The sequence below is a fragment of the Sphaeroforma arctica genome (assembly GCF_001186125.1).
Source record: "Sphaeroforma arctica JP610 unplaced genomic scaffold supercont1.199, whole genome shotgun sequence".
NCBI classification, from domain to species: Eukaryota; class Ichthyosporea; order Ichthyophonida; genus Sphaeroforma; species Sphaeroforma arctica.
In genome coordinates this window covers 31490-55120 of record NW_014040359.1, presented here as the reverse complement: position 1 = coordinate 55120, position 23631 = coordinate 31490, and the positions used below count along the sequence as shown (strand labels likewise).

At 42.7% G+C, this 23631-nt stretch overlaps 6 protein-coding genes across 6 annotated transcripts; 2 read left to right on the top strand and 4 right to left on the bottom strand.

Annotated features, from left to right (window-relative positions):
- Positions 1-292: 292 nt before the first annotated feature.
- Positions 293-4978, top strand: SARC_03767 (hypothetical protein). The gene is made up of 9 exons (XM_014302433.1): positions 293-403; positions 561-658; positions 902-1655; positions 1864-2058; positions 2261-2610; positions 2765-2891; positions 3107-3160; positions 3370-3665; positions 4083-4978. The coding sequence occupies exons 2-9, from the start codon at positions 582-584 to the stop codon at positions 4252-4254; spliced, it is 2025 nt and encodes a 674-aa protein (XP_014157908.1). The 5' UTR covers positions 293-403; positions 561-581; the 3' UTR covers positions 4255-4978.
- Positions 4979-5123: 145 nt separating this feature from the next.
- Positions 5124-9754, bottom strand: SARC_03766 (hypothetical protein). The gene is made up of 5 exons (XM_014302432.1): positions 9485-9754; positions 8283-8411; positions 6461-6967; positions 6129-6267; positions 5124-5509 (listed from the first exon to the last, which is right to left on the bottom strand). Exons 1-5 carry the CDS (start codon positions 9698-9700, stop codon positions 5394-5396), a joined length of 1107 nt encoding a protein of 368 aa, XP_014157907.1. The 5' UTR covers positions 9701-9754; the 3' UTR covers positions 5124-5393.
- A 1229-nt stretch (positions 9755-10983) lies between these two features.
- Positions 10984-12905, bottom strand: SARC_03765 (hypothetical protein). Its single transcript, XM_014302431.1, has one exon. The coding sequence runs from the start codon at positions 12763-12765 to the stop codon at positions 11626-11628; it is 1140 nt and encodes a 379-aa protein (XP_014157906.1). The 5' UTR covers positions 12766-12905; the 3' UTR covers positions 10984-11625.
- A 1011-nt stretch (positions 12906-13916) lies between these two features.
- On the bottom strand, positions 13917-17297 carry SARC_03764 (acetyl-CoA C-acetyltransferase). The gene is made up of 8 exons (XM_014302430.1): positions 16694-17297; positions 16351-16452; positions 15734-15866; positions 15220-15333; positions 14978-15054; positions 14628-14773; positions 14403-14470; positions 13917-14133 (listed from the first exon to the last, which is right to left on the bottom strand). The coding sequence occupies exons 1-8, from the start codon at positions 17249-17251 to the stop codon at positions 14072-14074; spliced, it is 1260 nt and encodes a 419-aa protein (XP_014157905.1). The 5' UTR covers positions 17252-17297; the 3' UTR covers positions 13917-14071.
- A 796-nt stretch (positions 17298-18093) lies between these two features.
- SARC_03763 (formate dehydrogenase) lies at positions 18094-20602 on the top strand (the record flags this gene model as incomplete). The annotated part of the gene is made up of 6 exons (XM_014302429.1): positions 18094-18161; positions 18555-19245; positions 19626-19842; positions 19974-20012; positions 20174-20331; positions 20519-20602. 6 exons carry the CDS (start codon positions 18094-18096, stop codon positions 20600-20602), a joined length of 1257 nt encoding a protein of 418 aa, XP_014157904.1.
- Positions 20603-21390: 788 nt separating this feature from the next.
- Positions 21391-23419, bottom strand: SARC_03762 (hypothetical protein; the record flags this gene model as incomplete). Its single annotated transcript, XM_014302428.1, has 5 exons — positions 21391-21567; positions 21702-21916; positions 22120-22321; positions 22518-23158; positions 23326-23419. 5 exons carry the CDS (start codon positions 23417-23419, stop codon positions 21391-21393), a joined length of 1329 nt encoding a protein of 442 aa, XP_014157903.1.
- Positions 23420-23631: the final 212 nt, after the last annotated feature.

Sequence of the window (23631 nt, the reverse complement as noted above, 5' to 3'; positions counted from 1 at the left end):
GTATGTATACATACATACAGACGTACATACATACATACATACATACATACATGCATACATACATACATACATACATACTTGCAAATATATATATATATATATATATGAGGCACACACGCACACACTCACACACACACATAAACACACACACACTCACATCTATTTATATATATATATATATATATATATATATCGTACAGGCACACTGTATCACATCCCGATTATATCTCTTTGTAATACGGTTACTTCCTTTTGCTTTCACTGATATATTCTTCGTTGCGTGGATATTGCCTATTAGGTCATCGAGGCGAGTCCCTTTGAAGTTCTGTCGTTCATTCTACAAAGAGGCGACGTACCGATCTCTGGCGGCGGCTTCTTGCGGGATATTCGTCGAGTCCAGAAGGTAACTATTTCATCAATCAGCGGCTGTCCTGCTCGTAATATGAAATTTACAGACTTTATATTACTTGTAGATCGCACTTCATAATATAAAACCAATATTAGATTTCGACGGATCTGACCTTGGATATACTAAGTCCCTACGTCTAACCCACTTCCAGATTGACAAGTACACGGATGTTATGCAATTAGTTCTTCCCCCGGTGCAAATCGGATTCTACACTCTCAAACCGCGTGATCTTTGCCTAATGCGATACTGGTATGGTTATCGTATATTCGAAGCATGGTACTTGTACAATTGATGCAAGGTACTTTTTTAATCATTTTTATTTTTCGGTAGTCATCGGACCATGCCCAAGTCAGAAAAATGTATCAGACCATGGTGTGGGTATGCTTCTACCTTGTTGAACGAGTATAACTGTAGCACATACTTTTTTTGCTTTGCTTTTGCCAATTGCTACTCTGTCGACCGTGCTAATGCTCCCCGTTGCATTTTTGACAGGCGAAAGGAAGACGACGGCAGCTATTTGATCGTCATGTCCTCCACAGAGCATGCCTCGTGCCCTGAGACCAAGCAGTTTGTGCGTGCGCATGTGGATTCCTTTGCGATACACATTGGAGTGCCGCTCAGCGACGGCGACGTAGATTGTAAGTCGTGCAAGAAGCGGAGCCTGTGTGCCTTGTACGTTCGATACGATCCCGAGTGTTGGAAGTCCTATTTTGCTCAGTACGGCAACGTGGCGATGCGGTTCTGTATGGGTCTCCTGAGGATGATTGTGCATATCCGTGACGAAGTGCACGAGCTTAGCTTCACCTCAGATGCGTCGTGGTTCAGCAGTGTGCCCACCGATGGCACCCACACCACCATACAGTACAAGAAGACACTCGCGGAAGGCGGGGAGGAGATTGAGAGAAAGCATCCCGATAGTGCAGTCAAGCCAGCCAAGTTCATCCCGTGCAGTCTGCATAGGTCGATGTGGGCTGAACCGAGCCCCTCCAGCTTCCGCGTGCGAGGTCCAACGTATCTGGAGGATGGTAAGAAGGTCAAAGCCACCGCCTCCCCCTTCAGGCTTGTGGGAATGGATATGTTATCCTTTACTGATTATTTGACGTGCTTCAACGTCTGTGCGGATTCGAGCAACATAATACGTCGCATGAATGAAAAGGAGCAGGCGGATTCGGAAGTTCCTTACACATTTGCCGTGAACTTCGTTCTGCCAGGGCGAGAAAACATTTGTATCGTCTGCTATTTCCAGGTACACATATATGATAGCTGCACTTTTTTTTGTCCCTACACATGTGATCAACGTTGCATATATTTTTTGCTCAGCGATAGTCTCTCCTTACCAAAGGATTGGCCCAAGAGAGTGTCCAGCACGACTCACCCACTTGAGATCACAACACAATATGTCTTCTTCCGATTTTCTTCAAAAATGGACTATTTCGATGCTTTCCTACTTACAGCCAAGCGAGAAGGACTGGAGAGACGACCCGAAGTATTCCAAGTTCATGGAGTCCTTCCTGGACTTCGTTGATGGCGACGATGACTACCGGAACGCTCGCTTCAAGATCATTCCCTTTCTGGCGGAGGGCGGGCTAATTCTCAAGAAGACACTCGGGTCGCAATTCTTGCAGAAGCCTACTCTACCAGGGAAGAAGGTATGGTGGTATTCGCATATTGCTCCGCCATCGTTCCGACAATCCGTTTGGCTAAGATTCATACATATTTTTTTATGCGTTGCAGTTTGCTTACGTATCATTCCCAAACACACTGGTTTAAAATTGGGCTCAAGGGTTAGTTTTTCCGAGCATCTGTATTGATGCAGGTTCTCAATTGCATACACAATTCTGTACTTTTCAGGGCGTCAAAATGCATCATCACAGAGGCGAGAACTATTTCGAGGTTGATATTGACATCGGTTCCGAACCCCACGCACGCGATGTAACCAAGCTGCTCAAAGAGAGCCTGCGCAATGTTGTGATCGATGTTGCCATCCTCTTTGAGGCGCAAGAGGTGGATGAACTACCCGAGATGATCCTCGGAACAGCACGCTTGAGCAAGGCAAATCTGGCGAACGCCAAACGGATGGTGGTGGATGATAACTTGCCTGAAAGTATCAGAGATCTGATGATCAGGGATAGAGTCTCTGGCAAGAGGGTCATGGCCAACTCGCGATCGCCCATTCCGTTTGAAACGGAGATGTTTGTCGGGTATGCCACTTTTGGTCGTGACTTGACACAAGTCCTCTCCATTTATCTTCGTGCACGCGAGGCACTTGGGGTTGTCTCTTACAATCTCATCTACTCATGTTATGCACACGTTCAAAACTAAATGTTTTTTTCTTCTTCATAAAACCCACTGCAGAAATGTGATCTTCAAGTTTAATACCGACCCGGTAGATCCTGTGTACGCTCCTTACTTTGAGGGGAAGAAGCGAATGTTCGAGATCCAAGTGCAGGGGCGCTTCAAGAACAAGACAGACGCCAGCTTGGTAAGGCGTTGTTGTACTTCCTTAGCTCCATACCTAGACGCACCTGAGCGTTTCCCCATGTTCTCATCTATTGCAGTGCTAGCATACTGCGCTCGTCTCATAGGCGGCCTCATGCCAGCCCTGGCGTTCGTACGTGCGTGCACGGGAGCCATTTTCTCCAATAAACTACCGTCGTGGTCTAATTGGACGTCTCTCACGCATGTTCGTTCCTACAGTGCCTGCTGGGATTGGAAGGAACTTACCATCTGGAGCTGGGAATGTTTGGAAAGGTATGCTATTTGTCGTTGTACAACACCACAACACCCTTATCTGTCGTATGCGGCGTTTAGTTCTTACTTAAATATATTCTGAAATCCGTTTGTCACTGGAGAATCCTTCTGTATCTCAATGCCACTTGCACACATAGGCGTCTCTTATCCACACAATCGTGACCCGTTTGCTCAAACCATAGCACTCGATTGTCCATTCCTGTCGGCAGGGTCTCGTACACGTCCTCACGAAGTTCGTGTTTGCGATAACACCGGGTGCTCAAGCGCACATGGGAGACAAACACTCCAGCAACGAACCGTGCTTGAACCCATGGATGCTCTGCATGCCTTTAGCTGGCACAGTAGATCGATTCATAGAGACGCCGCCGGGAAAGCAGCCCCCTAAGGTTGGCGTAGACATGCTTCCAGAAGTTACTACGAAGGCCGAGTGGCAGAAAATCAAGGATTACTCCCCTGAGAATATTTACAGTATAAGCATGCACGGCATGTACGTCGACTTCGTGAGGTATGTAGAGCACTCGTTTAATTCACAGTATTGTAATGTGAGGGCTCTCTGCTTTGTACAACGTCTCCTAAATGCTTACCAGTGTATTGTAATCGCAAGGTTGGCGAGTATCAGTTTTCAGAGAAATGTATTTTGCGAGCATCAGTGGACGAGAATATCATCTATCCATACTTCAAGCCAAAGCACACAATAGTACATAGGAGTTGCGTGTGAGTACCTGGAGCTGTATGTAAATACCGAACGCATTGTACCAGTTGCATGTGGTGGGGAATGGCATGGTAATCGTACATAAACGCTTACTTTGTTTGCTCGGCTGTCTGTAAACGCGCCATTACAGCCGGTGATGTATCAGATATAGAATACAGTCCATGTCGTGTATGTACAGGTACAAACAAATCTCATTCCGTACCTGTTCAGGTGGCTGGCCGTGGGTATACCAGGCGTGGGCCAGATAGATCTGCGTAAGCTACTCGGTGTGCAGCCGTTGAGGATAGTGGCATTTGCAACTCCGCCAGGACATGTTGGTGCGCTAACGCAGAATGATAAGAAGTATCTCTTTGACTTCGAGCTGAATCCTCCTGGGGAGTGATCAGATCGACAGACGACGGCACCAATCGTTTACTTTAGCGTGATTTCCAATCTACTACATTTTTAGCGTGATACAAATTGTGAGTTTATATATTTGTTGAGAATGGACTTGGGTACGGCTGCGTTTGAGCTGCTGGCACTAATTGGCCGCGTCAAAGCCAAGGTGTATGCGTCGCATTCGAATTAGCCGTGTGTACACACACAGGACAGAGTCTCAGTACTTCTCACACTCGCCCTTACTGCCAATTGCATACATGTAGTAGGCCGTATACCAGTCTCCCACACATAAGGCCCCAGTGCTCCAGCCGAGCGTCCATTGTATGGAACGAATCACAGTTTTCAACCGCATTGCTCTCCAAGAACACTGACGTGAATAAGCAATGGCGTAGTCGAATCCACCATCTCGACTTCCATTTTTCTATCGCACCGTATAGAAAATCTCGACTGGGGAAGATAGTTCACTACTTGGAGACGCGGCGAAAAAAAACCCCGCACATATATTAGGCTAGCTGGACGTCACACGTAGGTATCCAGCTCACAGCAATACCACTTTGCATTAACGTGCAGCAATTGTCTTCATACCTCACCTGATGGTAGATTCAAGAGTGAAATAAGAATAAACTCCATTCAGCCTCGATTCAATAATCAGCCGATGTACACCTCAATGAGGAAAATAAAGTGAAGGCTCTGAGGGTGACAAATGTACCTCTAAATCTTCATGGAGCGCGCACACAAACAAATTGGCTAAGCCAACATTCATAGTCTAGTTTAAATTCAGAAACGAATCACGAACTTGTGTGAGCTCGCAGACGTGAAAATACTTAAAAGTGTAAATTTAAAGAAAATTAGCATGCCAGTGCACTTGATGCAGCCAGGTTTAAACCAAAAATGGGTAGTTCAGCTGTCCATTTATTTCATTTTAAACTATTATAGACGCAGGGGTACAATGACATCGCCAATTCTGACCAGATGCCACATACGATTGGCTCTCATCTCCGGGATGGCACCAAGGCCTGTGGTGTTCAGCCTTTCACAGCAACCATGCTTTAGACATGTTGGTCTGGAATGTGCACCTTATACAACAGTTTGATGGCATACATAGTTCTTTCGGCTGATTTCGCAATAGGACTGTATACGGCCTCAATCAAAGCCGAACCCTACCTGTGGGCCACCGAAATCTTGTAATGATATTTTAATCGAGTTCGTGACTCCGAGTTTGTTGCACGCGCCAGCGAGTACATTGAACTCCGCAACATCTGAAATAGTAAAAAGATGAAACGATGCATGAGACAAGTGATAAAGCCGTACAATCTCAGCTCCTAATGGCACTCAGCGAGTACATTGAACTCCGCAACATCTGAAATAGTAAAAAGATGATACGATGCATGAGACAAGTGATAAAGCCGTACAATCTCAGCTCCTAATGGCACTCCCACCGTATTGTGAGTACTATCACTTGCTTGATTGGTTATAAGCGTGAAATAGGACCACAAAAAATATAATTCTTGGCAGAAAGATGTGTTGATTTTTGTAAATTGGTAAATATTACATATAGGCGAAAGGATGTAAAGAGACAACGTCGATCTTGATTTCTGGAACCCAATAAAACATGAATTGAAATAGGAAAATAAGGGCTTCATCTACTGTGTGGTAACAAATGAATGTCATAGGCTGACAAAGAGCAAACCATCTCTGTCGAATTGTTGACAAATGAATTGGAAGTGACTAAGCAAGGACAAGAAACACACATCCAACTCTCTATATTGGTAACAGGGGTACATTAATAGCGCTAATATGCTACAATTAGCATATATCAACAAAATTTACTTATACATCCTATCGCTTTTCCATCGAGCCCTTGATTAGAGGCCTTACCGGGATCGACGTGCAGGCACTTGTTGTCTAAATAGTACGACTTCTTGAGCCTACTCTCTCCGTCGGTCAGAAGATGCTCCCATTTGAAGTAGTACGGGAGCTCGTCTTCGTGCTCGAAATAGCACGAGTTGATGTCGAACTGGATACTCGGTGAACGAACGTTCAATTAAGGCAAATTCAAGAAACGAATGAAAATCAAGTAACTTTCGCATCGCATACCTTGTAAACGCATGTAGGCTACACAAGAACGAAGTATTTCCAAAAATTAAAAAACTCACACAACATAATTGCAAAAAAATAGTTCAAAAGAACGAACCCCAAGTACCACATACGTCTCGGATGCTATCCCGCAGATCTTCGCCTTCACACGCAGCATTCAGATAGTAGGTCACTTGTACTTCTTTGCCGGAATCATCCGCAATCACTGTCTGTGTACCATTTGCCGTGTCAGCATCCGCAATCACTGTCTGTGTACCATTTGCCGTGTCAGCATCCGCAATCACTGTTTGTGTACCATTTGCCGTGTCAGCATCCGCAATCACTGTTTGTGTACCATTTGCCGTGTCAGCATCCGCAATCACTGTTTGCGTACCATTTGACGTGTCAGCATCCGCAATCACTGTTTGTGTCCCATTTGCCGTGTCAGCATCCGCAATCACTGTTTGTGTCTCATTTGCCGTGTCAGCCTCCGCAACGGTTGTATCCGAATCCCCAGCCGTCGATGACGTATCCGAAACGGTCACATACGGTCCATAAAAAACACTCTGGTTCTCCCCCAAAACTTTACATTTGTTCATCTCCTTTTCTTCTTGCATCAGCAAAGACGTACACTCCTCATCCTGTGTGATTAATCGCAGAGTTCATGTTAGCCTCGCTCGCAAATCTAAGGCTAGTGCCAAGTACAACTCCCGAAAACCTATCCTCATGGATAACCGTATTCCAACTGAAGGCATATTTTTTACTGCATCCGACTCGGTCAAAACTAAGTCATATTCAACTAATTGTACTCTCCAATTGAATCGTCAATTTATAAATTCGTGCATTTTTACAAAAAAGTAATGCAAGTAAATGTATGAATATGAATGATGTAACGATATGTGTGTTTACTCAAAAAATGTACACACACATGTCCATAAGTAGATGCGTTATGGTATACCAAGTGATATATAAATATATATATATATATATATATACATATAGATATATATTTATGTATATACATACACACAGACACCTACACAGACACAGACACAAACACAGACAAACATACATGTATACACACATAAATAAATATATATATATATATAGATACATAGATACACACACACATATATATATATATATACAGCTGCACACACCATACATACATACATACATACATACATACACATACACACACACACACACACAAACACACACACACACGCATATATATATATATATATATATATAAATAACAAAAGCTTTATCGTAGTTGCAGCACTTAAACTACGTGACCCATTGCATAGCTAAAATCGTTCACAAAATAAATAAATTTTAAAATGAAAGCACACTTATTAAATTAGCATAAACAAATGTCAATTGTGTTGCTAAAAGCCACTCGCACCTTCGTTTTGCAAACAGCATCATTTCATCGAGCAACCTCAGAAAAAAATGCAGGTTTACATATACTTTTATGTATCTATGTGTATATTATTGAGTACGAGTCTGTGGATATGCAAACTGCATATCTGTATAGACACTGAAGAATATACGGCCACAACACTTAAGATATTTCTACGCACGGGCCAGAAATGGTGCGTACTAATGGAACTGTAATTGCATTCACTTGATATGGCAAGTTCGTATATTCAATACAATGACGCAATCAATCGCTTACAATGTAATCAAGAATATGTGGTTCTCGTACACAATAATATGGACCACAAAGGCGGAATATCAAATGCTCCGTCAACAGGCATTTAGAACGTCGCATGTACGCCAATGAGTGAACATTACTTGGACATGTACAATCTGGAAATAGGAAAATTATCGTAAGGGAAAGGAAATGCAACCCGAACCTTTCAATTGTATATTTTTTTCTCAAAAAGTTTTATCTGAAACGGAGCAGCCATTTCTACCTAACATAGTCAAATTCATGCATCACAAACTCACCTTGTAAGTTTGTAGCACAAGGATTTCTTCTCCATCTCCATCTGTCATCAGGGAAAGCATCTCCCATTGCGCATCGCCATCAGCTTGATCGGGGCAATCAGAACCATTACATGTTGAGCCTCGATAACACTTCGGTTTCAGAGAGAGTTCAATTTTTATTAGTATATGCGGGAGAATTTGACACAGGTTGTAATCGCTTGAAATCCAACACTAAATTTGACTTTTCTCATAGTGTCAAGTAATGATTACAATGGAGGCCTCCTCAAGAGCATAACATACCTCCCCCTGCCTTCAGCGCTAATAATATGAATGTAACGATCGAGCACTCAAAAGCAAATTCAGAGGTAAAGGAGCCCACACAACAAAGTAAACATACAAGAACTAGCTGAATTGGGTACGTCAAACCAGACATGAGTAGCGCAACACTCTAGATATCACTGACGAAACTTCAGTAAGTCGGCGTGAAGGAGAAGGCCAAATATTGTACAAAAGTATCAGATTGCAGGCGTAATAATACAACCTTTCATTAAAACTGGTCATCCCCTCAGTAAAACCACTCGAACAAAAAAAATTGTAATTATGTGACCTGAGTATCTCACATAAGTTGCGTTCTACCTCGGATGTTGCATGTGCACTGCCAGTAATATCGTAAGACGTAATTCACAGGTGTATTTTTAAACAGTAGGTTGATCAGATATATATATATATACATGCATAAATACGTACATACATACATACATACATACATCCTAACATACATACATACATACTTACATACATACATACATACATAAATATACACACACAGAGAGAGAGAGACACACACACACACACACAGAAAGACACACACACACATACACACATATATATATAAGTAGGTTGATCAGATATATATATATATACATGCATAAATACGTACATACATACATACATACATACATCCTAACATACATACATACATACTTACATACATACATACATACATAAATATACACACACACACAGAGAGAGAGACACACACACACACACAGAAAGACACACACACACACATATATATATATATATATATATATGTATTTATACATATATACACACACACACGCACATATATATATATATATATATATAAATATATACAGCACTCTGATTTTCTGAAAGGATTGGTTAACGCCCTTTCAAAATTAGACAATTAAAGCACTTACATGGTCAAGTTCGACTGGATCGATAGTTGGATTCGGGGAATCGCAAGCCGTTGTGTCTCCGTACAGCTCGATTGTTATGAAATGGGTGTGATCTTCATCATCGTGGGTGTGGTCTTCATCATCGTGGGTGTGGTCTTCATCATCGTGGTCGCCGTGTGCTGAGACCAATGACCCCACCAGCCAAAGGGCATAAAGTACAACGCTGGATGCCTTCATAGTTTATATAATAGATAAACGACCTCTTCTCTCTAGAGAGTAGACTAGTGAGAGTGACTAGCGAGATATATATATGTGTAATATTGTTTAGCATATTATGTAGCTAAATTGAACAGTATTTTATTCATTTTTTCAAAACAAAAATAGTCGGAACTTAGAACCATGTATACTTTCAGGAAGTAGACAACATATAAATAAAATACATATGTACAGTATTTAAAACACATCATGAACTGTATTTAACATATCATGACTCATCATATACTAAATCTATAAAAGATATTACTCCTCGAAAAATATTTTTTTATGTAGCGAATTTGTACACTTCTCTGCTGGTACAATTTAGAAGGCTATGCTCTTCTGGCCGAGAGGGCTGCACGCGGAGTGTAAAAATAAAAACAAAACAACAACACAAGCTGAGCTCTTTTGTCGGTATTTCAATTTATTAGTGCCTTCAGTCAGATTGCGTTTTATTTTACTTGTTGTTTTTTTGGTTTGTTTTATTAAACAAAAATGAAAATATGCAACACACATTTTTTTCAGATTTCAGAGGCAACTCAGTCCTGACTCCTGAGTCCTCCGAGCAGCCTAATTTACAACCTTATCTCAACCTTATCTCGATCGCTTCCAGGACCATTAGACATGTCTCTGCACACTGTATCAGCTATTAATGGACGACAGATTGTGACTTGCCTGTAAAATAAACGTATCTAAAGTATGATATGCAAACATAAAATATACACGTATATATACATACAAACACACAATTACAAATCGCCTGTACGCAAGTACTATGAATGCAGAATAAGAGTCATACAACCAAGTTCTCATTAAAGGGTTAGCTGAACGACGGAAATTAAATTGTCAACTTGACGTTAATAGATTTATTTCTTTTGCCGAGATAAAAGGGGGGGGGGGGGGATTTAGCTGTGTACAGTATATCCCTTGATCTCATGCCGCCGACGGTGCGAGTCGTATTGTACACACCGCGCCGTCGAAATCGGCCTGCACCTCGTCCAAACGTTCTAAACATATACAATGAAACATTTTATTTGTAGCCTTCAAAAGCCATATGCTTGAACTGTCAAATGGTTAAAAATGAGTTATAAGTACCACAAGAGGCATAGATAGTCAATTGCAAGCGTTGGTTAAAAAAAAGTTATAGCACCGTGTCTACTAGTAGAGGCGTGAATATATAAGTTTTGAGTGGGAACTATTGTCAAGAAGTATTAAATCACATCTCAGTGCAAAGAACACCTCCAAATTTTAGTACATAGACTTGTATTTATTTATTGTCACGAACGACCTACGACTTCGTTACTTTTCTATTGCCTATCAACATCGTCTTCCCGACAGTGAAGCAGCCATGTAAGGTTCTTAAATAGTCTCATACTTGTCAATCTCAAGAGTACCTGTGATAACTTCTAACATATGTAAGTTTTGATGCTTTCACTCGAAAACATATGTACTTTGATGCGTTCACTGCACCGCAGTATTACTGGAACATTATCTGTTGCTGGCTTCGTGATAAAATTACTCTGTGGGAATTCCGGATGTCGATTGCAGCACAGTTGTTGCATTGCATATCGAAACTGGTCTGCACGACTTTCAATTTCCCTGCCTTTAATATAGTTCTTCTCCGAATGGGCTGAACCAAGTACTACGAGATTCCTTCCACCATATCCTTCATACACCGCCTGCTCTATCCTGTTTGGATATCGAGCTTCAAGTGACAAAACAGATATGTGAAGGACTCAAGATGTTTACCCTCGGAATCTAAGCCCTCTGAAACGTCTGCACTCGGTATCCCAATGTCGTGCATACTCATCAACCGCGATATTGTACTCTTGAGTCGGCGTAGTCGAGTTTGTATGACTGAGAACGAACCAAGTGCTGTACGCGCCTGCTTTCAGTCGGCTTAAAGGTTACGCTGCAAGACTTGAAGGTGAAACCGATCCTTTCTCACCTCCTTCCTGTTCGGACGAAAACAGACTATCGAATTCCAAGTGACCAAACAGGCCTGGGAAGGACGCAAGATCTATATCATTACCCTCCAATAGGTCTGTATCCGGTGTCTCAGAGTCGTTCATACTCATCGATCGCGATACGATACTTGGAGTCGGAGTAATGGAGCTTGTAGGCGTGTGGATTGACCTACAACTGCTAAATTCCGTGTAGGTACTTTGCTGGCGTAGTATCGGTCGCATATCGAAGTTGTGACTGTGACTTGCCATAGACATCCGAGGGATTGGCTGTGGAGATGCGAAAATACTTTGCTGGCTCATTACCATACCCAATGGATGTGGGTGCATCGGGGGGATTGGTGTTGCTCTTTGTGACAACATCTGTGGCTGCACAGGGTGAGCGATCAACATAGGATGCGTAGTTCCATAATTTGCCATCGGCGAAGTTGGCAAATCAAAGGAATCGAGAGAAGGCGTATTTATTGCCCCAGTGAATTGCGACATATCAAATGCCTCCATAGAATTGATGTTCAGTCCACTTCCACTAAATAAGACGCCATCAGTACGCTTTCCCGTTCCGCAATCGAAACTGAAACTTCTCAGTGGCGGATTCAGTGACGGTAAACTCGGCCCACTGACACTAGGCCTGATGCGCGAGTAAGGACTTTGCGGTGCGCGATCCCGAGCTACAGGCGAGGGAGGTACAGTCTTTCTGGATTTCGCTGAGTCACCTTTTTTGGGCGGCATTTCTGCTAGTATATCCGCATGTTTTATTCTCATATGGGTTTGCAAAGACGAGGAGGTAGCATACCGACGCGTGCATCCCTCCACCGTACATTGTACCTCCCGTTTCAACTGCTTGAATGTTCTGCGAGCACGTGGCCTCTTGCTTCCGTCTAAAATTGGGCTATTCAATGCAGGTTGAAACAGTGGATAGCCGATAGGTCCTGCTGGCAGAACTCTCTGCTGCTGAGGACGACTTGGCATATTCAAAGTGAATGATTTTAAGGACGTAGAATTCGAAAGTTTTTCCGCACCATTTGTATCGGTGAGTGGAATCATACACGAAGCCGGCATATTCGTGTCCGGAGTGAGTGTCATCTTTGGTGACTGGCTTTCTTACTACTGATGTCGGGATTAGGTGTTCTGATGTCGGGATTAGGTGTTTTTAAGATGCTGTTAAAAAAGCTTGAAGCAGTGGGGGCGGTATCTAGAACAGATGGCCACGTCTATTATCAGCGAGCACCTGTGAAGTGAAGTTATGTTCTGAAGTGCTTATAGACTATATTGAGGTATTCGAACTCGTTCAAGAATAGAGATTGAAAATAAATAATTAGTCCGCTATAGAATCGAACGATTAATTTTCAAAGGGATGACTGCCTATTGAAAACAATCATGATGCGTACTCTCGGGGTGATGAACAGGAAATGCTAGGTATTGCAATGTGCGCACAATAGAAAGCGCAGAGCAATGCAAATTCCACGAGCGAATCGCAGCAACAAATCCGAGACGTCCATCCTGTTTGGTAGTAATAGGCGACATGATATATTTTAAAAGAGGTATTTAACTATTTATGGTTCCGTGACTCTTGCGAGTCTTTCCATGATTCCATCTTTCTGGTATCTTGGGTGATCAGCAATAAAGCACTCTTATCGGAACGAAACCTCCAATCAACATCAAATACAATTGGAAATGGATGCTCAATTCGTTATCATCGAAATCAGTATCCAATAAGAAATTTAAAAATATATTGTCATTTTTGTCTCATGGGGCTGTAAAGGCAAATTCAGGTAATAGGCTAAATAATAGCCTGTTTCTGAGTTTCAGGCTTTCAGACTTTCCCCGTAGTGATTTGTGACATTGTCCCAACTCCCCAAGTCTCAACCCTATTTATTCCGGATCTTTATTTTTTTAGATATAAATATATATATACAAAATAAACAAGTTCGGTCCGTCGGATGTCAAGCAACGGTGAACGACTTCATATAATAATAAAAATCCTTGAAAGCGTAAACGTTTTACCGCCCTACAAAACTGTATTGAAAGAATTTTATCATGACTTTTGACCCTTTAGGGATTTCGTTTTCAACGTTATGATTTTACCACTTTCAAGTCCTCATGTCGGACACTCGGTGTCGAGAAGTGTTTTATTCAATAATTCTCCCGCACGTGCTTTCAAAACAGGAAAAAATCACTTGTATTTCCATAGCCTTCTCAAATAATTATAGAAGCCTATGGTATTTCATAAATAGTCCGACGAATATATTTATGTATTTTTTATTTCAGTTGAGTGTAATTTTAGCCCAGTGGAATCCGACATGCTATTTAGGAAAACCATATTCACTTGACAGCTGGTGTAGTTTCTAAAATCGCCTAACTTTGCTTGCGAGTGGGAGTCTGTCACACTTTATAAACTTTCCAGGATGATCGCGGATGCTCCGCCACCGCCGTTACAGATAGAAGCACAAGCTGTAGTTGGAAAACATGGAATTGAATGATCAGAGACGCCTCTTCAATATGTTCATAGATGCATATTGCATATTCGATGTCAATCTACGCAATAAAAGAAACGTATATATATTCAGTGAGCCTCAATGTTGGCTACAAGAATACATGCACCCAGAGAAACGAAATACAACCTTTGCAACATGAAAATCAGCCCATATTGTGTCGCGTAAAATTACAATACAACAAACTAAAATCGAGAAAAATCTTCACGGAAATATGATTCCAAATACCTAGTTCGCCCTTGGGTGCCTTGTTTAGTCGATGAGCCAGAGTTAGTGTGATTCGATTTCCAGACATCCTGTCAGTTATAATATATGTGAAATTTAATATCAGATTAAAGCGCATACGATAATCAGCATGTGCATACGATAAGCAATGCTGAACCAAAGTAGTGGCAATATAGCAGGTGGGCATAGAAACGCTTGCTCTCAATGTGAGTAGTCTTATTAACTTACCCAATGGGGTGTCCCATTGCTACAGCTCCGCCATTGATATTTAGACTCTCCAGAGGGAAGCCCAGAATCTTCTGCTGAGCGATCGCAACTGAACTGAATGCTTCGTTCACTTCCCAATGCTTGATATCAGCAACCTCTACTCCAGCCTATTAAGAGATCGCGTAAAGGTTATTAGCACGGAGAAAAAAGGTCACAACGAATCCGCAACTAGCCTGAAAGATTCGCCCACTTCCCAGTACTTGCTATCGGTATCCTCTATTTCAGCATGCAAGGTACCGCAAAATGAATAGTAAAACTAAGCTGAGAAGATAAACAATTGAACCCCCGCGTTTTCGAAACTAGCTACCTACCCTCTTCATCGCTTCTTTCACCGCTTCCGCCGGGGCCACTCCGAAATCAATTGGGGCGATCTCAGCATCGCCGTAGGCTGCAAAGATATTAATAATAATCAATTGTTGGACTAATGCTTCCAAGGTGGGTTAAACCATATATACGAGTGCTACCCATAACGACTCAGCTGTGACTAGCTTCGATAGTGATTTGGGTAGACTCAGAGTAACTTGTATCGAACAGCCTTACACATTGAACTTACAAACTATCCTGCATAATGGCTTCAGGCCAAGCTCGTTCGCTTTCTCACTGGACATTACAAGTAGAGCGGAAGCTCCGTCATTCAAACTGCTGGCATTACCGGCGGTGATGGTGCCTGCAATAAAAAGGGAGCTTTCGTTAAATCCATGACAAGATACAATGGTGTTCATACTGGGAATTTTTGAGCTCGCATCACGTGTTTCTGCTGTCGATTGTGTCTAATTCTATATCCATAGACCACCACTTAAACATATTCGTGATAAAATCAATAACCCCTTACCAAATAGTTATTTCGCCTTACAGCAATACTATTATGTATACCTCGGAATCAATTCACTTAGTGAAGTGTTAAACGTAAGCGATACAAGAACCCTCGCGGTCACAAAATCAACAAAAATATAAACACAAAATCGAATGTAAATATGTATGATTTGCATACAATTGCAAATTTCTATCGTGTACATACATGAATATAACATCTATTAGGTAATAAACATAGACAACGCAAAACATACCGTCCTTTTGGAACGCTGGCTTCAATTTTAAGAACTTCTCCTTGTTAATCTTGTTTGGCTCCTCGTCATCTTTTATTAACTTTCCGCTGCGGCCAACAGGCAGGGGTGCAATTTCGTCGTCGAACACACCGGCCTGTGTTCGGAGAAAATTAATACACTTTCGTGATCAACATTTTACCTTGACGATGGACTAGCAAAATGAATACCCCCCAAGTTTTCTGCTCATGCAGTCCATGGTACATATTAATATTTTAGCTGATTATTTATTACACATATCTTCATTTCGCAGGCTGATGAACACAAACGCAGGCACAAAAAAAGTCTCCACTACAATCTAGTTTTTTGAAATGCACGCACGCATGTGTATGTAAATCTATATGAATATACACGACGTACGCATGAACATGTAGAATATATGTATACGACAATACACGGTGCAGTAGTCCATATTACCCCCTGGTTGCTTCAGCTTCTTGCAGTCGTTTGACTAAGTACTAATATTAAGATTCCAGGGACGTAAGATTTACAGAAATGCTACTTGTGACATTCGGTAAAAATGGTCTCAGTAAAGGATTACTTAAGACCCAAGGATTGACCTGGAGGATAACGAAACATACCTTGATAGCATTTTGCGCCTTTTGATATGAGGATAGTGCGTAGTTATCCTGATCTTCGCGTGAGATTCCGTAATCCTTACTCGTCTTCTCTCCACAGTTACCCTGTATTCGTGCAAGTAGACAGTTACTTATCGAACTTTTCAAGACCCTGTATCACCTACCGAGCAGAACAAATCTCAAAAGTTGTATTGAACCTCCTCAATGATGCCCATCTATCAAACGAACGCAACCCAGGGTTCTCTCACAGGTAAGCCCAGATTGACTATCACAAACTTCCGAGTACCGAAATCAGTTGATAAAATATTATTTATAAACATATTTGACTGTCAGAAGACATACTTACCATATGGAAGTCGTTGTACGGATCCCATAGTCCGTCTACCAACACGCCGTCAAGCGCCTTCTGGTTGCCGTATTTGTATCCACTCCTCGCACCGGGCAAGTAAAATGGTGCATTGCTCATACTCTCCATGCCACCAGCAAGAATCACGTCCCTCTCTCCCAACTTAATCGCCTGTGCAGCGTACATCACAGACTTCATACCCGACGAGCACACCTTGTTGACCGTTGTGCAGATCACACTATCCGGTAGTCCGGCGCCTTTGGCGGCTTGTCTCGCGGGTGCCTGTCCTACACCAGCACTCACCACATTACCAAAGATGGCCTCTTCGATCTTGCTGCCATCAACGCCGGAGTCCGAGAGCACCTTTTTAATCGCATGAGCCGCCAATTGAGGAGCTGTATATTTGGCTCCCTCGCCCAAGAAGGATAGGATGGGTGTTCGTGCACCAGCTACAATCACAGCATCTCTCGGTTGTAGAGGACGTGTCGAGGCCATGTGCCGCTGAGCACATCGGGCCGACGAGGCAATGGCTGGGTTGATTCGGGTCGCAAACATCATTAGAATATCAAATATAAATATAAAGTGAGGATAAGGTACGGAGGGCTCTCAAATTTATGAAAAAACATATTCCACAAGATAAGAGAGAAGGGAGAGATTATCCGCCGATGGCCATGCCGAATTGCTGACGGTCCAATTGTCCGTGGTGGCCATTGGGCATTGGCCGGTGCATTTATTATTTTACGTGTGTGTTTTTGTGTGTGTCATGTTTTTTCTACTACATAGAGAGCTAGAGAGAGTCGGATAGAATAGCGGAGGTTATGGTTATGATTTGTATCTTGGTCATATCAGCAGGTTTTTGATGGTACCGAACTTAGTACCGATATTCGGACTTTTGTGCCATATCCTAATATCGTCCTAGTAAACAACATAGTTTATTTGATTTCCGACATATCAGTCTGCTCGCTATCTCACGACATTAACGACAAGTCTGAAACTATCCTCATCTGAAGAAATTTCCGACACTTTATTGTAGGTTTCCAAATGGATAGAAACATTCAAATATTTCAAATACTTTACGATAGGTCGTAAATATTTACCAGGTAGCTAAATATAGATCCATCTGCGTTGATTATGCATATTTGAAATAAAAATGTCCAATAAGAATGAGCCGTCTACGTGGTACGAACTTTTATCACTCTACCGTCTACTCTTTTCGACTTTTTACTGATAACAGAAAAAGTGAAGAAAAAAACTGTCAACAAAAGCAGTGGCTCTTTCGACGTGAAAAGTCGAAAGCTGACACTTTTGAATTTTCGGTAAACAGCATAGTATTCTCACGAAAACATACATAGGTAGCTTGCTCTTCGTCCTGCACTTCAGTTTACTTAGCTAAATTAAACATGTTTAGAGCCAACAACATCACCTCTTCGGGAAGGCGGAGTGTCCGATACTTTAGCTCAGCGCACAGGTATATCGATGAACCAAAAACGGGCCAGTTGCTTTGCTTGTAGGGTGTGGTGTATTCCGGACGACAATGTCGTCCAATTATACAAACACACACACACACATATATATATATATTTATATATCTATATATATATATATATATATATATTTAAACATTCAAATACGTGAAGCTCACGCACGTTCGTTGTAATATTTCAAATGTTGGGATACTGCATATTCCAACATCAACATTAGTTAGTGATGTCCCATTCAAGCCCACTTGTACTTCGTCTGCCTTGTGTCATTCATTTTCTTGTCACACCCATACACACTCGCTGGCTAATACCCATACCTTGTACAAATTATATTTATCTACTAGGCTAATACTTATACCTTGTACAAATTATATTACCAGACAGCAAGCAAAGGTCGTATGTGCTCTTTACCCTGATCCGGCCGTGTATCCGCCCAAGTATGCGCGTGATTCCGTACCGAATGTAGGTTTAGACACATGTCCTTCTGACCCCTGGGCACGCCCCGAGTTAACACCTGGGCAACTTCTAGGCTCAGTGTCCGGTGAGCTGGGTTTGCGGTCGTGGTTGGAGGCTCGAGGTCATACTCTGGTAGTCACCTCTGACAAGGATGGGCCGGGGTGTGAGTTCGAGAGGGAGCTGAAGGATGCCGATATTGCCATTTCACAACCCTTCTGGCCTGCTTATATCACAAAAGAGCGTATGGAGCAGAGCCCCAACCTGAAGATGTGCATCACAGCTGGGATTGGGTCGGACCACGTAGACCTGGAGGCAGCCAATGACCGCAAGATTGCTGTCACAGAAGTCACCGGATCGAATGTTGTCAGTGTCGCTGAGCATGTGGTTATGATGATCCTAGGGTTGGTTCGTAACTACATCCCATCCAACAAAATCGCTACCAGCGGTGGCTGGGATATCGGAGAATGCGCATCTCGAGCATACGATCTCGAGGGCATGAATGTAGGTACAGTGGCCGCGGGTCGTATTGGACTACGTGTAATGAGACGCCTCCATCCCTTTGACGTGAAGTTGCACTACTACGATCATCATCGCCTGCCAGAGGCAATTGAAAAGGTTCGTTTGCTTGCCCTTAGGTGCTCTTGTATTTGCATTGGTGCCTTGCTATGGATATTTATTCGCTCTAAAAATACAAAGTTCCTTTGTGAAGACAACACCCATTGTCGTCTGTCAAAGACTACGGAAAATGTTTTGTTAGATACTGTACCCATCCACACTGACTCTCAATAGTTTATCAAAATCTTTTACATTCCCAAGTTGGGTGTGAATGTGTCAGGTATTTCGATTGTTCGGGTGTATTTTAGTCGAATGCTGTTTCAAATATAGCTCCCGTTTCTGTAATGCACAATTTTCATATTTCGCTGTGAATGCCTGCGCGGGCGCTCATGCACATTCTTATTCAGAACTGAAATCAAATTGTCCTTTTACTACGATAGGAGTTGAACGTGACCTACCACCCCACAGTCGAGAGTCTCGTGGAAACAGTGGATGTCGTCACTATCAACTGTCCACTTCACCCCGAGACGGAGAATCTCTTTGACGAAAAGCTTATTGGTAAGATGAAGAAGGGGGCGTACATTGTCAACACTGCAAGAGGCAAGATTTGCGACAAGAATGCAATTAAGGCCGCGCTCGAGTCTGGCCAGCTTGCAGGTATCTGGGAGAACGTATTAGTGTTTGTATAGTCACGCATGTTTGTTGTGATTTATAAACTTTGTTCAAGTTTGCGGTGATGTCATTTTCTTCTTACTTTAACTAAAAAACCACATTCTTTTATCCTTCAGGTTACGCCGGAGATGTCTGGTTTCCCCAGCCTGCACCAGGTATCATTGATGTCGATTTGCTAAGAATTTCAATCGGGATAATGTTTAATTAATCTACTTATGGTGATGGCCCCGCTCCCCCACGCATGCTTTTGGCTTGCTAGTTCCCCACTGCTTTGTGAATACCCGTTAAATCCAATTATACATTCTTTCCATTGCAGCTGACCATCCATGGAGAAACATGCCCCACGCTGGAATGACCCCACACTACAGTGGAACAACCTTGTCTGCTCAGGCCCGTTACGTCGCTGGTGTATTTGAGATCCTAGAGAACTACTTCGAGGGCAAGGAGCAGCGCCACGAATACCTAATTTGCCAGGTATGTATTTGACCTGAAGCCGTGTCGAGATTTTGACAAGCCCATTACGGATCGTTTATATATATGGAATAGTTAGAAAATCTTTCTCATCTCATGTGCGTATTCGATGTTTTTTTTAATATTCACTATCGACACTCTGTTCTGGACTAAATTTCGTTATCAAACCTGTATCCCTCTGCACCAACAGGACGGAAAGCTTGCCGGTGCTGGAAAGCACAGCTACACGTCAGGCAACACTACTGACGGTTCGTACGCAGCTGCGAGTGCTTAAATGACATTGTACTACAGTTGTCACATTGAAATGCTTTGCACTGCATATAATAAAAGCTGTTGCTCTGTACTCAATCTAGAAATATTGTTGGATTGTAACAATTAGCGTGTCGCGTGCTTTTTAGTTATCAAAACAACGCTCCTGTTTCGCTCTGGTACTTGTCTATACGTTCGTAAATGTCAAGGTCAGTGTATCAATACTGCGCAATGTACTTCTGAACGGCATCCGCAACTTCTGTGCACGCTATCCTTCGTTGTGAGCCATCCCTCCTATCCCGCAGCGTCACTGAACCATCGTCCAAAGTTAGCTGCGCGTAAGAAAAGATTTTTATCATATATGCAAGATTAGTCAATACTTTTACCACTTGAATTATTGTTTAATGCGCTGTGGAAGAACTGCATAAAATACACAAATTAATTGTCTAACTTTCCTCCGATTCGTAAGCCTATAAGCTTTAAAAAAGGTCACTGATACCTGGTCGATAGTAATGCAGAGTGGCGTTCCGATCTCGTCATGCTTGGCATACCGTTTTCCTACGCAGAATAAACGAAAAATGCTCTATCAAAAGAGCACAATGTGATAAACTAGAATTCGAATCTTGTTTCTGATGTAATAGCCATGCACTACAAAAAGTTATTTCAAAAAGCGGCAATCTACCACGCAACATACCAATGGCTCCACCGTCGTCGTAGCTGGTAGCCAAGTCATTGGACAGTAAATCTTCATTTATCTCTAGTGCCTGAAATAGGACGCGCGTGTTAGGGTGTCGTAATGCTGTAGTCCTTAAATTAAACGGTGCGGAAGCAATACGATATACTGTGGTCTGGTACGAGTGCTCTCACCTTTCTAACGAATTCGGCATTGTTCCTCACGAGCGGCAATACGGCTGCCTTGTACGGAGACAGCTTAGGATGTAGCTGTAGCACGGTCTGAATATATTCACCCTTGGCATCCGTGCGAACATCCTGAGTGGTGAAGATATCAGTCAGGTGTCAAACTAAATTTGGTATTCTTATGAAATATCACCACAAAAATGCAGTGAAGTTGAATCGATCTATTGCTAAGGATATAAAGTAGTTGCACATACAACAGAACTAACCTCAGTATAGGCGTCGCACAAGAAAGCCAACACCGCTCTCGACAGCCCAGCGGCTGGTTCGATCACGAAGCTCTCCTTGAGACCGCCATCATCAACATTAGTCTTTTCCAATTCATGATACTTCGAATGGAGATTCATGTCGTAGTTAGAGCGGCTTGCGATACCTTCGATCTCATCGAATCCCCACGGGTACCTGTACTCGATATCCACGCACGCTGATAGGTGGAGACGTGCATGTGTTCTGTGCTGTGAGATTTTCTGCTGGATTCTATACAGATAACCACTGTAGCCGACCGGGGAGTGCCCCCTCTGGCACACGACACGATCGTACAAAAAAATGACACACTAAACGACATGGGCAATCTGTTACATTTTCAGTACATGCTCAGATGCACAGGATTTCAAAAATTCGTCGAACACTTGCCGGACGCATAGTGGGCCAGATCCTCCTTGTCCACATTAAGTGTGATGAAGTCCTCTGGAACCCGGGCGAGATCGTGCCACCATGCGAGTCTATCTCGCACCCAGAAATTGAAGCACTGCTTTTCGTCCTGCGCTGGGCAGAAGTACTGCATCTCCATTTGATCGAACTCGGACGACCGGAAAGAAAAGTGTTCCACCTGCGATAACAATTCAATACGACATGCTCTTTAATACACGCTAGGATTCGTAACCCACGGAGACAACCATAATTCTGCCATAACTTGCCAGTTGATTGTGAAAATAGAACGATGGCTCTGACAGTGAGGTGTATATAGCCATTAGATTCAATACTAAATCGGTTTTTAAGAGCGAATAATTTTTCATTAAGCATACCGCTATTTCATTCCGATATGACTCGCCAATCTGTGCGAGCCCAAAGGTTGTTGGCCTTGGTCCGGACTCTTCTAGACTGCGCTTGGCATTGGGAGTTTGTACATAAGTGCCTTGGGCTGTTTCGGGTCTGAGATACATAGAGCGGGGCAGCAACTCCCGTTTCAAACTATTCCTCATCTCAGCCTTCTGCAATGGATTGCCTTCCCGGATAGTGCGGATCATGCTGTCGAACTCATCTGACACAGTGTACTGTTCGTCGCTATCACCAATGGGCGCGCTATCGTCGATAGCAACTACTTGATACATCAAGTTTATATCTCTGGGTGTACCTAAGAAAGGAGAATTAGTTATAGGGCATACATAGCCGTTGTATTCTATTTTAATCGTTTCTAGGTCCGAGTTTTGTGTGCGCAGTTCAATCCGGCCGGGAACTTTGCTTCCATCGGTAGCAGTCGAGGGATCTACCAACTCAGCGACACTCAAATGCAGCAGGCAGCCTTCGCGGACAACTCTGGCATCAGCTGCAAAATCTGTCTGTATTTGTTCCTCCCACAGTTTTGCTGTCTTTTTGTGCGGCGCCAGGATAGTTATTGTGGTCTCCCCACTGCCTGTCGTCGCGGCAACGACAGGTCCCGCCTTATCTGCAGAGCAATGCAATAGGTGTCGTAGAAATAAAGTCCGAGTAAATGCGAGGACTCCCGTATCAATAATTGCATAGAAGCAACTATAAGTAGGAATCGGACACAAGCCAATGAGTAATATTTAAAACAACACGAAACGTCATAGGTGATATAGCGTATAAACATACCAACTCGAAACTGTGTCCCGGAAAGAGAACAGTCTACTATACTGTCTGTGAATCCATCTAGATGACCAGAAGCTTTCCACACAGCCGAAGGCATGAGCTGACATGTTTTGATCCCGTTCACCTCTGAGTTAGAAGTTACGACCCGTTTCCACCTATGTGTATAAGTGAAAAGATCAGGTACCAACAAATAGAAAGCACAAAGTTAAACCAACCGATGTATTGAAGAACCAATACTCGGCAAGGAGGTGAAATGACAACGAAATAATGTCCACAACAAAGGAAAAGCTAAGAACATATATATATATA